The sequence below is a fragment of the Taudactylus pleione genome, unplaced genomic scaffold, assembly GCF_031769625.1.
Source record: "Taudactylus pleione unplaced genomic scaffold, aTauple2 ptg000155l, whole genome shotgun sequence".
In the NCBI taxonomy this organism is placed as follows: Eukaryota; Metazoa; Chordata; class Amphibia; order Anura; family Myobatrachidae; genus Taudactylus; species Taudactylus pleione.
In genome coordinates, this window is record NW_028284557.1 from 5,151,387 (window position 1) to 5,169,701 (window position 18,315).

The 18,315-nt window shown below is 42.5% G+C and overlaps 1 protein-coding gene across 5 annotated transcripts in view; it reads left to right on the plus strand.

Annotated features, from left to right (window-relative positions):
• The window catches only part of CDK12 (cyclin dependent kinase 12), a 189,145-nt gene that overhangs the window by 143,915 nt on the left and 26,915 nt on the right, over window positions 1-18,315 (plus strand). The window contains exons 15-16 of one of the 5 annotated variants that reach the window (XR_015878797.1): window positions 7,594-7,923; window positions 8,765-9,624. The exons of 2 other annotated variants lie outside the window; for them this stretch is intronic. Coding sequence is in view for 1 of the 3 variants with exons in the window: in XM_088474622.1 (XP_088330748.1) it covers window positions 1,258-1,268 (11 nt within the window). In the remaining 2 variants the exon portion in view is untranslated. Of the gene's footprint in view, window positions 1-1,257; window positions 1,352-7,593; window positions 7,924-8,764; window positions 9,625-18,315 lie in introns of those variants that run through there. 2 more of the 5 variants (XR_015878798.1, XM_088474622.1) reach the window with 2 other exon arrangements.

The window sequence follows — 18,315 nt, forward strand, 5'->3', positions numbered from 1 at the left end:
TTACTACTGTATCGACAAGTTAAAATCAGACTGCATTTCCTTTCTTCCTGTGAGCCACCATAAGGACTACTAGTAACTCGCTAAAAGCCATATACACTGGAAATGGTGCCTCCAGACTGTAGAACATGAGGAACCATGGTGCAGTTGGTATGTGTAGGTAGGCATCTTGTTAACCTATTGATGATAAAGCTGCCTCCTTCTATAGTCTTGAGAATGGAATTTACAGACTTCATGCAAAAATGTTTTATCTTTGCAAACTGAGTGTTCTGAGATCCAAAAGTCAGAAATGTTCCTGAGTGTTTGTCTATCAGAAATAGTAACAAAGCAGACTATTTGAAGCATACAATCTGGAAACTGTGTGGTCAATAGTTATTATGGATTTTTTGGTTGTCTTCACTCTACACTCTTTTTCCACGAAAGGGACAAAAAAGACCAGCATGTATTACCTGGATTCTGTGTGACAGGATGTTCTGGCTTTCTTAAACAACAACCAAAAAAAAAAAAAAGTAAATGGTGTAATCTATTTTCAGTACTATTATGAATCGCCAGTGTTTTTGTTTTTTACAAAAGTAAAAACACATTCAATGAGTGATGTAATTAGGCTGTTATTAGATTGCTGATCAGCTGTCCTTAAACTCAACCATAGAGTTCTCCTAAACACCACTGTAAATGCTGTACCTTTACCTGCAAAAGTAACGATATCCATTAAGGCTTGACATTGCAAATACATTCCTTTCCTTATAATTTCTAAATCTTGTTTTTTTTGTATGTTTTGTCTGCTTACTATTTCTTAAGTATCAATATACAGATTGTTTTTCCTAATCCTGAAAAATCTTGTGACTGAAGCTATTGCCCCACATGTTTTGCCATACCTATGGAAAAATTTGATTTCTTAAAATGTTCTTCATATTTCGGACCATAGGTTATTTTAGGTAGACCTCCATCTTCTAATGATGAATCATTTTTTGCTGGTAATCTACAACATAAACTAATTTTTGTGTATAGTCCCAATTAGTGTACACTGTCTCTTGAAACAGAAATATGGGACTCCAATTATCAATGATTTGGCAACATATTTCGTATCGCTGTGATACTTAAATATGCCACTGGTATTTAAGATGACTTACCTGTCTGGTGAGATCCAATGGTGTTTTCTGCTGTGATTGCTGGCAGCCTATTGCTGCCAAAGATGGATTGCTAACTAAAGTGTATTGGCAATGGATGTCTTAACATGCATTTTGTGCTTCATCCCCAAAGGGACTCAATAAAAACTTGAAGGCTTCGCTGGGTCCCCATTACAGGCAATGGGGACTGTACCATTAATGTTGGAGTAAGTGATATTCACTAACCACGATAAGCTAAGATTATCACTGTTTGCTAAATATTGGGCAGAAGTAAATGAAGCCATTGGTCTCATCTTTTAAAATGAGTTTGTCCTTCAACTGTTTCCACAGACACGCCATTTTTTTACTAATAAATCATTTGTGTGTTGGATATATTTGATGCATCCTGTGTTCCCTGTTGTCGTCTTAATGTGTTTAATGTATCTACTATATTGGGGTTAAATGTTCTGGACTTTGATTTAATTGCCATTCCTCACTATCAGAAGGGCCTTCACATTAACCAATTGACTCTTCTTTAGAAAAATTCTTGATCTATGTTCTTGATTTTTTTGATAACCCCTTAAGCTGTTTCCATTTCTTAATTAGAAGTATTTAATCAGCCAGTTAATTGTTCTTGAGGTTGATTTTGACCACCTTGGGTATGCAGTCCATGCATATTGTTTCTTTGCAACCATTAGTATATTTGCTAGTTTTGTTCCTTCTAAACGATCAGTATGGCTAAAAGATCTACATAGAAAAAATATATATTTAATTATTAATAATTAATTAACTTCTGGCTGAAGAATACAGTTTATATGAAAGATAGTACATTCTTCAAATACATGTCTGTAAATTGTTTCAGTTGCCCTATAACCAGTGTTACTTTTCTAGATCTTTAATATTTTTATCAATCTGTAAGAATAATGGTAATTGAGGGCATGGCCTGAAAAGGCATGGAGTAAGATGGGAGTCTAATGCTGGGTACACACTGGACGAGATATCGTTAGTGCATCAGCTGGTGTGTACCCCTGATATGTCTGTGAACTACGTAGTTCAGACATAATGCGTTGGGTGTGCAAAACAGCTGACGGCCTATATATCTGCAGATACATCAGCATATCTGGATGTGTACAAGTGGCGTGACCCACCTTCCACTAGTGCAGGGACCCGTCTGTGATTGACATCTCAACTGGGTGGAAAAATTTAAATGCCCGTCCACTTATGATGCCAGCACTGACGGAGCAGACACATCTGCAGAATGACTGGTAAGTGTGTACGCACTTGCCAATCATTAGGTCGGTGGGTTGACCGTCGGCCAAGTGTATACCCAGCTTTAGTGTTCTCCAACCTGTATATCCTGCTTGACCATCCTGTGGCCGGTGGAGGACTCATCTTACTTCCTCACCTGCTGCTGCTACTTTGGTGTGCATTTTATGGGCCCAAGTACTATGGGTCTGCCTCACTGCCACTCCGTGTAGTCTTGGTGCCCCTTCTCTTCTGGACGCCGAGAAGCACCTTCCAGCCTGCTACTCCCCTGGTTTCTGGGACTTTCTCTGGAGTCAGACGCCTCCTGCAGTGAACTGCTCTCTGGAAACGCTGCTTCTTATTGGACGATTTGTCGTTTTGAGGCAAATTGGAATGACATATCGTCCACATCATCTAATGTGTATGATCGTGCATTCACGTGTCATTCATCTTATCTGTGCTGCTCGGCGGATTGGAAGATGTCGTGAACGATGTGGTACACATCATGCAGTGTGTACAGATGACCGTTATGTCTTCCTGATCTGGCCTCTGAAATAGTCACCTCATTGCTACTCCCACTTCCTGGCTTGTCTTTTGCATGACAAACAGCAGCAACCGCCCAGCAATTTTTGGCATTTGTGGAAACTCGATCTTCTAGACATATCTGGTAGGTTTTGTTTATTTCCCCAGACCCCATATTGTTTATAAGCAAGTGATAGATAGATAGATATATATCTATCTATCTAATATTTTATTTATATATGCATTATATATACAGTAGTGGGCAAAATTGTGGAAACCTTTTGGAAAATGTTTTTTTTTTTTTTTTTTTTTTAGGATTTAATTGCGTATAACTGCATTACTTTTTAAAGAAAATCCTATCACGGTATATATCAATTTTATACACAATATAATGCCGCAAATAATACTTTATTATATAAAAAGGTATAACTAAATAAAGTTAAGTAAGGAGCACATTTGTTGCTACCAGAACTGATAGTAAAACATCTTGCTTGTTTGCTGTCTTTTGAGTTTTTTTTTTCTTACTTTTAATTTCTTGAAGTAAGCTGTGTAACTTATTATTTAAGTGACAAGTAAAGTAAAAAGAGTTGACTAGTCACCTAGAAAGAGATACAAAATAATTACTTTACATGAAGAAGGGAACCAAAGGAGGCATTTCGAAACTGTGGAATAAGGCCCTGATTCAGAGCCGGACGCTCTGACAGAGCGCTCGCTCTGAATCAGCGCCGTCCCTCTGAATTTAAGAGCGGCCTCCTGGCCGCTCGCATAGCTGTGGGTGACCATCGGGCTTGACCATCGCGACCATCGGGCTTGCGATGAGACCCTTGTGGGAACGCCTCCGTCTGGGCAGCCACGCCCCCAGCACACCCACCAAAGGGGGCGTGCTGTCAATCACCATCGACAGCACGCCATCTTTGGAGTGAGACCCATAGCGACGGCTTGGCCGTCGTTATTCGGATCATGCGCACGACGGAGCCAGCTCCGTCATGCGCACTTGCCCAAACCGACCCGCTCGCGAGCGGGTCTGAATCAGGCCCTAAGTATCAACAGACTCTGTTGATTCAAAACCAAACTGGTAAAGGTAGGAAAAGATCCATAACACCATGCTGTGATAGAAGAATGAAAAAACTGCTTGAGTGACACAAGAAAATCTGAGGCAATTCAAAATGATTAATGTGGTGTAAACATCAGTGCCAGGACTGTTCGACGCAGACTTAAAAATTTTGGATTAAACGACAGAATTCCAAGGAAAAAGATGCTTTTATCTCTCAAACAAAGACAGAAAAGATTAGAATGAGCTAAAAAGCACATTAATTGGTTAGAAGAGCAATATAACAGTGTCATCTAGAGTGACGAAACCAGAATATCCATATTTGGTAGTGATGGAATGAAATATGTCCGCAGAAGAATTGGAGAGGATTTGCTACCTGAGTGCACAACATAATGCTCTGGGGATGTATGACAGCAAAAGGTGTAGGGCGAATTTGTGTGATCAATGACAATTTAAATAGCAGCAAATACATCAGTGTCCCGCAGTGGGGGGGGAGGCAGTTGGGATGAGCACACACCAGTGCTCTGCATAGCAGAGCAGTGGGTGAATAGACGCTGTGCACATACGAACAGCATCTATTCACAGTGCAGAGAGCCTGGGGTCAGCCCAGCATCTCTTAGAGTGCTGGGCACATCCCCCAGTGACGGAAACGGGTGCTGCGAGGCTCCAACCCTTTCTTGATGTGGACATGCCAAGGGTCCCGACCCACTGGCCACCAATGTTGGGAGGAATGTAATTGCATCAAAAGGCTTCCAAACAAAGTACTAATGGATATTGTGCAAAACTAAGAAATGTACATTCACACATTTCAGTACGTATAACGTTTTTCAAAATGTAAAATTTTGTAATAAAGTGCGTTGTATTTTCTAAATGAAATTACCATTGCAATGTATGCTTTTTGTTATAATACTAAAATATATTAGTGCTATAAGCTGTTAACCTTTTGAAAAATTAGCATTTTTGAAGTTTTCCACAATTTTGGCAACGTATGTGTAAAAAAAAAAAAAAAAAGTGTGTGTGTGTATATATGTATGTGTATATATATATATATATATATATATCAAAATATTTTTAGGGGTGCACTCACCAGACTTCAAACAAGAGCTCAATTGCCAACCGAGGTTACTTTACAAAATATTGAGTTTAACTTTTTGATTAACCAAATATTTTTTTTTTCCGAAAATATACAAATAAATTGTTTAAAAATCATACAATGTGATTTCCCAGAATTTTTTGTTCTGATTCTGTCTCACAGTTAAAGTGTACCTATGATGGAAATTGCAGACCTCTCATCTTTTAAAGTGCAACAACTTGCACAGTCTGTGGCTGTCCAAATACTTTTTTGCCCCACTGTATAACCTTGCAAAAGTATTCACCCCATTGGCTTTTTACCTTTTTTGTTACATTACAACCTGTAATGTATTTATTTTTTTTAATCTGAATTTTATGTGATGGATCTGCACAAAATAGTCTTATTTGGTGAAGTGAAATGAGAAAAATATACATAAAAAAATCTTTATAAATAACATTCTGAAAATTGGCACGTTCATATGTAATCACCCCCTTTGCTATGAATCCCCTCAAAAGTTCTGGTGCAACCAATTACCAGAAGTCACATAATTAGTGAAATGATATCCACCTGTGTGAAATCTAAGTGTTACATGATTTGTCAGTATAAACACCTTTTCTGAAAGGCCCCAGAGGCTGCAACACCACTAAGCAAGAGGCATCACACCACGAAGACCAAGGACCTCTCCAAACAAGTCAGGGACAAAGTTGTTGAGAAGTACAATTCTGGGTTGGGTTATTAAAAAAAATAAAAATCCAAATCTTTGATGATCCCCCGCAGCGCCATTAAATCCATCCTCAAATGGAAAGAACATGGTACCACAACAAACCTACCAAAAGAGGGCCGCCCACCAAAGCACAGACCGAGCTAGGAGGGGATTAATCAGAGAGGCAGCACAGAGACCAAAGGTAACCCTGAAGGAGCTGCAGTTCCACAGCAGAGACTGGTGTATCTGTGCATGTGACCACCAAGCCGTACACTCCATAGAGCTGGGTTTTATGGAAGAGTGGCCAGAAAAAAGCCATTACATATGCTGGGCATACACTATGCAATTATCTGTCCAATATGGCTGGTTGGTATGAAAACCTGGTAATGTTTGGGAGCAACTAACAATAGAGATTTTACTCCCAACACTAGAAAACGGACAAGATTTTCCTTCCCACCAGACAGATTGGACAGACATCTGACATATAATTGTAGAGTGTATGCCCAGCATTAGTGATAAAAATAAGACGACCCTATTTGATTTTGCCAAAAGCCATTTGGGCAACTCCCCAAATATATGGTCAGATGAGACTAAAATTGACGTTTTCGGCCACCAAGGAAAGCGCTATGTCTGGTGCAAACCCAACACATCCCATCACCCCAAGAACACCATCCTCACAGTGAAACATGGTGGTGGCAGCATCATGCTGTGGGATGTTTTTCAGCAGCAGGGACTGGGAAACTGATTTGAGTTAAGGAAAAGATGGATGGTGCTAAATACAGGGATATTCTTGAACAAAACATGTTTCGGTCTGCCTGTGATTTGAGACTGAGACGGAGGTTCACCTTCCAGCAGGACAATGACCCGAAGCATACTGCTAAAGCAACACTCGAGTGGTTTAAGGGGGAACATTTAAATGTGTTGGAATGGCCTAATCAAAGCCCAGATCTCAATCCAATTGAGAATCTGTAGTCAGACTTGAAGAATGCTGTTCACAAGTGGAAACCATCCAAATTGAAGGAGCTGGAGCAGTTTTGCCTTGAGGAATGGGCAAAAATCCCAGGGGCAAGATGTGGCAAGCTCATAGAGCAGTGATTCCCAAACTCCGTCCTCAAGGCACACCAACAATCCTGGTATTAGTGATATCCATGCTTAAGCACAGATGGTTCAATCAAAGTAACTGAGGTACTAATTAAATCACCTGTAATCAAGTATGGCTATCCTTAAAACCTGGACTGTTAGTGTGCCTTGAGGAACGTGGTTGGGAACCCCTGTCATAGAGACTTATCCAAAGCGACTTGCAGCTGTAATTGCTGCAAAATGTGGCTCGACAAAGTACTGACTTTAGGGGGGTGAATAGTTATGCACGCTGAAGTTTTCTGTTATGTTGTCCTAAATGTTGTTTGATTCACAATATAAAAAAAAAACACAACTTCACAGTTGTAGGCATGTTCTGTGAATGAAATGATGCACACCTTCAAATAACCCATTTTAATTCCAGGTTGTGAGGCAACAAAACATGAAAAATGCTAAGGGGATGAATAATTTTGCAAGGCACTGTGTATATGTGTGTGTGTATATATAATATATGTGTGTGTATATGTGTGTGTGTGTGTGTGTGTGTGTGTGTGTGTGTGTGTGTATATAATATATATATATATATATATAATTTTTTTTTGTTTTTTAAAGTGACAAATTGACACAGTAATTACGGTTTATGTTAAAATAAACTCAGAATTCAACATCCTTTATTTACATACAATGTATCATTCTACATACAACATTAACATCCTTTATTTACATGCAACAACTTTCTTTACCAGTACAATATAAACGATGTCCTAGTTAAAGTTTGTTGTTAATATTTGTAGTATTCATTTTGTGTCCTTTATTCTAGCTATCAAGATTACTCCAACAAGGTGAAAAAAAATCTGTGGCGATAGAATCCCTGGTAGCCATCAGCAAAGATTACCACAGTTCAGGTGATTCAGAGTGGGTCAACAAAAACATCCAAAATTTCAGGACCATCTTCCTGAAAGAACATATAAAGGCTCTCACATCTAGGAGATTTTGAGCAGGAGCAGATGATGTATATGTGTCAAACCTGTGGTACTACAATTTGCTCACCTTCACTTTGAGTCAGGAGCCATAGATGGCATCATTGAGGTTGTTGTATCTAGGACTGGGTGAGAATGATGACATGGAAGAATGTTGCAGCAATGATTTGGTAAGTGGAAACAACGAACACTCACCATGTAGAATGTACATTTTAGAAGAAATATTTCAGATTTTCCTGCCATGGTACTGCCCCCACACCATTAAAGTATGTGAGGTATTCTGCGCACACTTCCTTGGCACGTGCAGAGCCTGCTTGTACAGCCCCTGCTGTCACCGATATCCAAATATCAATTTCCTCTGTATTCTGGTTCATCTGGCATAACTGTGCATGTTGGCCTTTGCTGGTGTTTTTTCCGCTGTAGGAAATTATGCAGTACACAGCATGCCATGATGACCCAGTCAATTTTGTCAGCACGAAGATTGATAGCTGTGTGAAAGATCCTAAATATGTTGTTTAAAATCCCAGATGCACTTTCTACAATCCGGCATGCATGTGAAAGTCTGTAATTGTAAATCCGTCTCTTTGTTGAGTGACCTTTGCGGATATGACTTCATGATGTTGTCATGCAAAGGCCTCATCAGCCACATCAGTTTCCTCAGCAGACAGACAGTGGAGGGTTTTGGACATCAGCTTCTGGTAGTTGTCTGCTTAAAGGAGCCAGCATCAGAAGTTCTACCATTCTTGCCAATGTCCAGAAAAACAAATTGTAGTTCGTATTAACTACAGCTTCAGTACAATGCTAAACCAACCCTTGTAATTTAAATAGTCCGCTGTTGGCAGATAGTTATCTGCACATGTTTGCCATCTATGGCTCCCCCACAGTTTAGGAAGTTCCATCGGGTATCGAATTCTTCAGCAATACTTAGCCATTTCTCCACAGTTGTAAGAAACTAGAAAATTATCAGTTATTGTAAAAACATCACTTGAACATCTCTTTAATACTTTACAGATTGCAACTCCTGAAATGCCGGTCTACCTTTCGCCAGAAACAAGCATGTGCAGCCAGCAGCTGGATTGTGAAGCTACAGTGGATGTAGAACCAATGCCAAAAAAGAAAAAAAAATTAATAAAGCTTTGATTTGAGGATGAAAACTACCAGCTCACACGACAAGTTCTCAGAATGCACATGAAGTATTGTGCAAGCCCCCAGATGAGTGGGATGTTTTTGGTTCTATTATGGCCTTTAAGATGCATCGTATGACCGAGGAGCAAAGCGGCCATGAGCACGTTGTCTTTGACACCATGTTAAAAGGTCTAGCTGGGCACCTTGAGGAAAAGTTAGGTCATAATCAGGCCTGAGCAACATACATATAGGCCAACACAGCCTCCCTCCCAAAAACAACCAATGTTGCATACCACACAAAGCTATGGTGACCAGTCTACCCAACCCGTTCATGGTGCCATCTATACTAGTATGATGCAGTATATACACAGTACCCCGTCACATGATGTTACCCCCACTGAGTCACAATATCACCATTTTTATATATTTAATTTTTTTTATAAAAAAAATAATTTATAAAATGTTATACATTTCCAAGTTGCTGGTTGGTTTAACAAAAAAAAAGTATTTGCGTAATTATTATCCTAGTCTCTCTTTATACCTTAATGATCTTTTTGCTGTAATATTTGTCAGGTTTGTTGTTTGAGTCCCTGACTACAGTTCTCTGTTTAATTACTGTTTCTGTTGGATTTTCATATTCTCTGTTCTCTTCTTATTCTCTTGTCTCTATATGTAGTGTCTTGTTATATATTTTTACTGTTACTTGTCTCTTGTTTTTGTTCATTGTGATTCTGAGGGTGTAATTTTACAAAGACCCATAAATAAATTGAAATAAAGGTAATTGGTATTAACCTTACTTATTGGGCTTTGCTTATAATATGATAAATTGGGGTACACCCACCAACTACGATAGTAGTGGAGAATGACTTAGGTGGTCAATGTAGTGGAGAACCCTGGCATCCATTTTTACTAGGTCATGAGTTGAAATGATTGTTCCTGTTAATCTGAAGAGATGTTGAGTTGGTTGTCATAAATGTGTTTTATTCTGAGGGTTTTTCTCAGTGAAAATGTAACTGTTAATTTTATAAAGTATATTAGATTACAATTATCTTGTATAATATAACTCAGAAACCATTCACATACAGATCCAAAATTGTATTCCTAAGGAAATGTCATTTGAGATGGCATACGAATTCTGTTCATTCCAGTATGTTTTTGAAAATGGAGTTATTATTAAACCATTAACTATTATGGTTGTATTGTAAGCCAGAGTTTGGCAGGTCCAAATATGCCTGAGTCTCACTGGTTCCCTAAGCCAGTGGTTCCCAAACTTTATGAATCACAGCGCCCTAGAGTATCAGCACTTTATTCAGGGCACCCCTGGGCCCAAAATTTCTTATTGAGAAATTCAGCAAAAATTAAATGAAGTAAATTGTGCTTATATGTCACCCTTAGGTTCAGTTATGTGGTGGTAGACAGGGCTGTGCTTCTTTTTGTCCACATATTTTTTGATTGACAGCCATTAGCACTGGTTTTACCTATCACACAGACTAAGAATAATTTTATATGGTACTTGACCACCAGCCCGAGGCACCCCTGCAAGTGTCCTGAGGCACCCAAGGGTGCCACGGCACCCAATTTGGGAACCACTGCCCTAAGCTGTACACGTACAGAGCAGATGAGTTAGGATGACATGTGATTGCGAATGCAGCCTGTTTGGTATGGACACGTCTGATGTATAATTCTAGCTATGGCCACTGGGTGGCATTAGAGTGAAGTGTTTTAAGCTGTTGCGCTCATCCTTCTGAAGTTTTTTGTTTTTGAGTTGTATATAGATATACTGTAGTAGAAAAGGCAGTTTTGTAAAAATTTCATTTTCTTTTTTTTTTTTAAAGCAAGTTACAATACAGATAAAATAAGTAATTGGTTTTAATAAAAGAGATGGTCTTATACTGAACAGGTATGTCAGCTGCAAGTTTTGTGGTGATCTATAGTTGCCACCAGGGCTGTGGAGTCAATACGACAAACTTCTGACTCCTCTATTTTACTACTGTCTGATACAACTCCTTCATAAATGGCAAATGTGTATTAATTAGTAATAACAAATTTACTGTAGTAAAATGATAATACAAGGCATATTCATCACCAACACACACATCATCAAGCTACTTAGACTGATTAAACATAAAATATACTTGATGTAAATATGCAACAAACTGGTGGCATGGCCTGGACCGGCATGGAGTAGACAGCTTGTCTCTGTTCTCTACAGCCTAATAGTCCTGATCCAATAATCTTGTCACCCGCTTAGGCTTCCACTTACTCCTTACCTGCTGCAGATGTTATGATGACCGCCCTGGGGTCCTACCTGGTCTCTGCTGTGTGGATGTCTCCTCTGGTCACAGATCTGTCTTCTGGCATCGGGATCCTCCTGGCGTGTGGGTCTGCTATTTATGAAGACCTGGCTGCATGGGCGGCTGTCTTCCTCCTCTGCCCTCCCTGGAGAAGGCTGTGAGTGCCTCTTCGACGAGGGCTCCTGCTCGGCAATGTTCTGTCCTTGCTGCTGCCCCTCCGGAGGTGTTTGTGGATGAGCGCCTCCTGCTTGCTCCCTGTCGGCCTCCATCTTGGAAGCACCTTCTTGGTGGCTTCTGAATCCTGGTGCCGGACATACACTCCTTACTCCTCTCTCTATGTTCAAGTTGGCAGTGAGTGCCCCTTCAGGGTCACTGTAGAGCTGGGGGAAGGTAGAATCTTTGCTGCACTAGTTTAACATTTGTGCCTATTCTCTGTGTAAGACTTGGTGACTGGGGCCATCTGGTTTTGCTTTTGTGCTCTGAGGGTTGCTCTGCTGCTCAATAACTACCTGCATCATTTTGTATGTCCTGCCTTTCTAGGGGTTGTATCCCATCTTCCCCCCCCCCCCCCCACATACACACACACACACACACCCCTAACAATTTATTGCTTCTGTGATACAGGCTTGTCTGCTGCATGTGTCTACAACAGACATACCGGGATACAGTCAGGAAGCAGACGGTCAGGTGGGGTTAGGCAGCCACCCGGGAGGGTTAGGGTTGGGCTAGGGGAAGGGGGGGTTAGGGTTAGGCACCCCCCGGGAGACTTGGTTTTAGGCTACGGGGAAGGGGGGGCGGATAGGTTTAGGCACTAAGGGGGGGATTAGGCACTTGGGTGGGGAGGTTGGGGTTAGGCACCCCTAAAGGAGGTTTATTAGTGGGTAGAATAGGGTTAGTTGTACTTACCTTTTGTACCTTCGGGATCTTCACCCCCTGCCGGGCTTCTGCTGTCGGCCGGCTGTATGTTATACTGATTCCCATATACCTACTGGTTTAATTTCAGTGTGCAAAACCCAAATAAAGATTCCAGAAGCAGATGAAGGTGCAGAAAGGGTTTATTATATAGAGCACATATGAAACCAGGGTATGCAGAACCCTTGTAGGCTGGAGAGTACACAAATTATGCAAAACTCAGTTAATAGCATGCATGCAGAGAAATCCAGGAACTATATGCAGATGTGACACAGCAGTGAGCAGATCTAGAAACAAAGGGCCTGATTCAGACCTGGTCAGAAGTGCTGTGCGCTCGCAACCGGGACGATGGTGGGCCAGTGCGCATGCGCACGACGGAGCCAGCTCCGTTATGCGCATGCATGAGTCCCGTATAGCGACGGGCAATCCGTTGCTCCAGGTCTCGTACCAAAGGGGGCGTGCTGTCGATGATGAGTGACGGCACGCCCCCTTTGGTGGGCAGGCCGGGGGAGTGGCTGCCCAAACGGAGGCGTTCCCATGTGAACGCCTCCATTTGGGGGCGGCCCCACTGACATCACGAGTGATGTCAGTGGGAGAGATTTCAGCTCTGTTAGAGCCGAAATCTCTCTGGGGCTTGCGGCAACGAGACCCTACCACAAGGGTCTCGTCGCAAGCCTGATGGTCTTGACCATCGCACCATCTTCGTGGCCGCTCGCTATAGCTGTGGGTGGTCACTCACAGCTATGCAAGTGGCTAGGAGGCCGTTCTAATAAAAAAAAAAAAAAAAGACCCGCCCTGATTCAGAGCGAGCGCTCTGTCAGAGTGTCCGGCTCTGAATCAGGGCCAAGGTCCCAGTTTAAAGCATACTCTTTGGACAGACAGGAAGAGATGCACAAACATCAAGGACCAGCATCAACTCGGTCAGTGGGTCATTTATATCAGGTGAAAGCAGTGATGTTAACCCCTTGCAGGTCAGATACTACCTCCTGTAGCCACTGTTGCGGGTTGGTCTTCAGTCTCGTGCTCTGCACTTGTTGTTCCTGATGAGCCAGAAGTTTCATGCCTCTGCAGCCTCCTGCTCCCTTGCTGTATCTTTGCCCGGGCCCATCATATTCCCTGCCATCTTAATGCTTTTACATTCCTCTGCAGCCCTTGCTAAGACACCTACTGTTACTATGTTAATGCAAGCTATCATGAACTCAGAAAAACAAGTCACAGTGTAGTAGAGATCCATAGTGATTTGTCCCTTTTCTGTCAAGACATGCAAAAAATGCAGAATAGGATTGGCGACAGTGAGAAACGTATTCCACTCTGTAGGATGCTAGTGCTCCTATTTCTGGGCGTCTGACTACTTTAGACACCCAGTTGGCAGCCTGTCAGCAAACAGCTCACAGATTTGGAGGGCCATCTTCGTCTAAATAATCATCTGGTTGGACTCCCTGAGAAGGCGGATGATCAGTGGCGCCGAGAGGGGGGGGAAGCGGGTACAGATAACCTGGGACCGGTCTTCCTGGGGGGCCCGGGTCCAGCGCCGCTCCCCCTTCCCTTCTCTCTCTCTCAGCAGCCCAGCACACAGCGTGTGCTCAGCTGCAGTGGGGGACTGCTCGTGGCTGCTGAGCAGCAGCCACAGCAGTCTCCTTTGCCTGTGGGGGGGAGCGATCACACTGATCGCGCCCCCCCTGGCTTTGCGCCGGGCTGAGGGGCTTACAGCGCCCACCCCCCCCCGGCGCGCGCAGCGTTTTTTTTTAATCTCGGGGCGTGGCCATGCCTCCCACAATTAGGCCACGCCCCCTCTGTACCTGGGCCCGCCGAAGCTCTCTACGGCCCAGCGGATGATGCCCACCCTGTGCACTTTCTAGAATCCTAGTTTAATCTGTGGCTGTAAATCAGACTGACCGTATGTTAACAAGGTTCCTTCCACCGGTTGTTCATCCACGGACATTTATTGCAATAATTCTTCATTACATGGACCTCTGTGCTTCGACTTGCCAGATCCAAAGGTCCAGTGACTGGCTGTTTCCAAAACTTTTCCTCTGACATTTAGAAGTTCAGGCTCAATTTCTTCAGACTTGTTTCAGGTGGTAGTACCCGCTTCGATTCTCCACTGGAGGTCACTTCCTGGTCGTCCTAGGCCTCTGGACTGATCTTTGTTTCTTAACTGTCGCTCATATATGTTTTATCTTTGCAGTTTATCATGTAGCCCTGGTTAAGGGTTAAAATGAAAACTGTACTTATGGATCTATGTAATATTTATAAGTGTACAATTTATGAGGTAAAATATATATATATATATATATATAATATATAGTCACAATTCATGATATATGTATTAACATATCAATTTATGTGGTAGTTTTTTTCTCTGTGGTGAGGATGTGCTATAGTGTGTTGGATGCACTGGAGGAAAAGGGGCGGAGTAATATAGGTGGGAGTGAATTGGTTCCTGTCAGGAAAAGAGGATCCGGTGAGGGAGGATATACAGTCAGGTCCATAAATATTGGGACATTGACAGAATTTTCATATTTTGTCCTCTATTCACCACCACAATGGCTTTGAAATGAAACAAACAAGATGTGATTTAACTGCAGACTTTCAGATTTAATTTGAGGGTAATTACATTCAAATCAGGTGAACGGTTTAGGAATTACAGCGGTTTCTATATGTGCCTCCCACTTTTTAAGGGGCCAAAAGTAATGGGACAAGCTAAACAATCCTAAATCTAACTTTCACTTTTTAATACTGTGTTGCAAATCCTTTGCAGGCAATTACAGCCTGAAGTCTGGACTGCATAGACATCACCAGACGCTGGGTTTCATCCTTGGTGATGCTCTGCCAGGCCTCTACTGCAAATGTCTTCAGTTCCTGCTTGTTCTTGGGGCATTTTCCCTTCAGTTTTGTCTTCATCAAGTGAAATGCATGCTCAATCGGATTCAGGTCAGGGGATTGACTTGGCCATTGCATAACATTACACTTTTTAGCCTTAAAAAACTCTTTGGTTGCTTTTGCAGTATGCTTCGGGTCATTGTCCATCTGCACTGTGAAGCGCTGTCCAATGAGTGCTGCAGCATTTGACTGAATATGAGCATATAATATTGTCCGAAACACTTCAGAATTCATTCTTCTGCTTTTGTCAGCAGTCACATCATCAATAAATACAAGGGAACCTGTTCCATTGGCAGCCATACATGCCCACGCCATGACACTACCACCACCATGCTTCACTGATGAGGTGGTATGTTTTGGATCATGAGCAGTTCCTTTCCTTCTCTTCTCTTCCCATCATGCTGGTACAAGTTGATATTTGTCTCATCTGTCAATAGGATGTTGTTCCAGAACTGTAATGGCTTTTTTAGATGTTGTTTGGCAAACTCTAATCTGGTCTTCCTGTTTTTGTGACTTACCAATGGTTTGCATCTTGTGGTGAACCTTCTATATTCACTCTTGTGAAGTCTTCTCTTGATTGTTGACTTTGACACATATACATCTACCTCCTGGAGAGTGTTCTTGATTTGGCCAACTGTTGTGAAGGGGTTTTTCTTCACCAGGGAAATAATTCTTCTGTCATCCACCACAGTTGTTTTCCGTGGTCTTCCGGGTCTTTTGGTGTTGCTGAGCTCTCCGGTGCATTCTTTCTTTTTAAGAATGTTCCAAACAGTTGATTTGGCCACACCTAATGTTTTTGCTATCTCTCTGATGGGTTTGTTTTGATTTTTCAGCCAAATGATGGCTTGCTTCACTGATAGTGACAACTCTTTGGATCTCATATTGAGAGTTGACAGCAACTGATTCCAAATGCAAATGTCACACCTAGAATCAACTCCAGACCTTTTACCTGCTTAATTGATAATGAAATAACGAGGGAATAGCCCACACCTGTCCATGAAATAGCTTTTGAGTTGATAGTCCCATTAAATATGTGCCTCCCACTTTTTAAGGAGCCAAAAGTAAACTCTTGTAATTCCTACACCGTTCACCTGATTTGGATGTAATTACCCTCAAATTAAATCTGAAAGTCTGCAGTTAAATCACATCTTGTTTGTTTCATTTCAAAACCATTGTGGTGGTGAATAGATGCCAAAATCTGAAAATTCTGTCAATGTCCCAATATTTATGGACCTGACTGTATAACAGCTGTTAGCAGCAGCTGACAGGCAGTCTGCTGATCCCTCCCTCCAGTGCCTGCCCTCCTGTGACCTGGGCAGCTAATGAGCGGCGACGAGCTGCCGGGCACAGGGGGGCAGAGCCAGAGAGGGAGCTGAGCTGGGGCAGTGGTACTCACTCTCCCGGTGGAGTCGCGGGAGGTGGTCCCGGTGGCGGAGAGGATCGGAGGGACCCGCACTGGTCGGGGCATTTCCTGGTGGGAGGAGGTGGCTAGCTCAGACTGGAGGCCAGTGGTGGAAGGGAGACTGCCAGCGTCATGGAGCAGGTGGCTACAGCCTGACTGGAGGCGGAGCCTGCAATAGCCGAAAGCAGTAAAGAGGTGCCAGTCATGTTCAGGAGGCGGAGCGGTAGCTGGGGTCCAAATCGGACAGGGCAGCATCAGTGTGCTGAGCTGCTGACTGGTAAGAAGGAGGGGGCGGCATAAGCCTTGTCCCCTGTCTAGCCTCCCAACAAGTTCGGGTAAGTAGCACCCATTCCCTCCCTCGCCTGTGTTCCTCCACCATCATCCCTTCATCTTCTCGTTTGGTCCCACCACAGACAGAGGTGGTGGAGGCAGGCTGACACTAGATAGCGCCGCATCTTCTATAGTGCTGGACAGCACACAAGGTCTCTGACTCCTCTGAGAGGCGAAGTCCCTTTTCTGCATACGCAGCACAGGCGTTTACCTCTACAGTCTGCAGAGCCGAGGTGGCAGTATGCCATTTTGCCCGGCTCTGGACCAACTTAACCCCTGGCTGGAAACTATTACCACCAGGACAGTGGCTGTGCCACCCTACTTACTACCCTGCATGTGGGCCAATTATCATAGGGTAGCCTGGCAATGCAGCTCCACCCACATTGTTAATCTGGTCATGATTGCCTCATGGGCTGCAGTCAGTCTGTATTTTGCACACCCCTACACACCTTACAATGAGCTTCTGCACATGCGCAGAAGCTCAGAAGGCTGCTCAATTGCAGCATTTAAAAATCAGCATGGCACGCGGGCACTGAGGGCTGTGATAAGCCACTCAGGGGAGTGGCACAGTGCCAATACCAGCCAAGTGGAAACTGTCCCGGTGGGCCAATCCGCCTCTGCATATACAGACGTGGACACCAATTTGTTGGTACCCTTACAGCTCATTGAAACAATGCTTTATTCCTCCTGAAAAGTGATGAAATTTAAAGCTACTGTCTCATGTATATCTACAGGCCTTGGTATGTCATAGAATAAAGCAAAGAAGCTGTTAAAAGAGAGAAATTGAGTATTTTCCAAAGATATTCTAAAATGGCCAGGACATATTTGTTGGTACCACTTTTACACATCACTATATTCCCATTATCTAGATTTTTTAACTAATTGTTTTCTTGAGTTCGACAACCGAGAAATACAATATGAATACATAAATGAACCATGTGTTAAGAAAGCAGCTAGTTTTTAAGGTGTTTAGTGAAAAAACTAAACCTCAAAACCAACAAAAACAAAATAAACTGCGCTCATAAAAATAACTTTTTTGAAAAATTGAATACCGGGATGGCAGAGTAACTAGGGATCAAGACAACCTATAAAAAATGATCATAGGGTAGCCTAGCCATTTGATTTAATGTCAAATATAAATATGTATAAAAATGCAAACAAAACAAATGTATAAAATGACAAAAAAAAATCACAATTGAAAATTTTTTTGTCATAAATCATTTATAAGTCCTTAATAAGATAATTAGTTCATGCTGGTAATGTCATCAGCAGCGAGCATCTCTATATACACAGTCCCATAATTTCAAAAGATATAATATTGTATTGAGAACATCCAATGATGTAGGTTTTATCTGTTGAATTGCAAGTTCCAATTAACACATATGCTGTATATGGACCCTATAAATGAGGCAGCTGATAGTGTTACCAGATACTCCGGCTGTAGTGTAGGGCCCTGGTTGCATTTTTTTTATACATATAGCAGCGCTACAGGGCACTCCAGCGCACTCCAGGTCATCGTGACCCGGAGTGCGCTGTTCTCACAGCAGGGTTTCACGGGCTAGGCCCGTGTTAAACCCTGCTAGTTACCTGGGTTGGATTGCCGAGTCACTCGACCC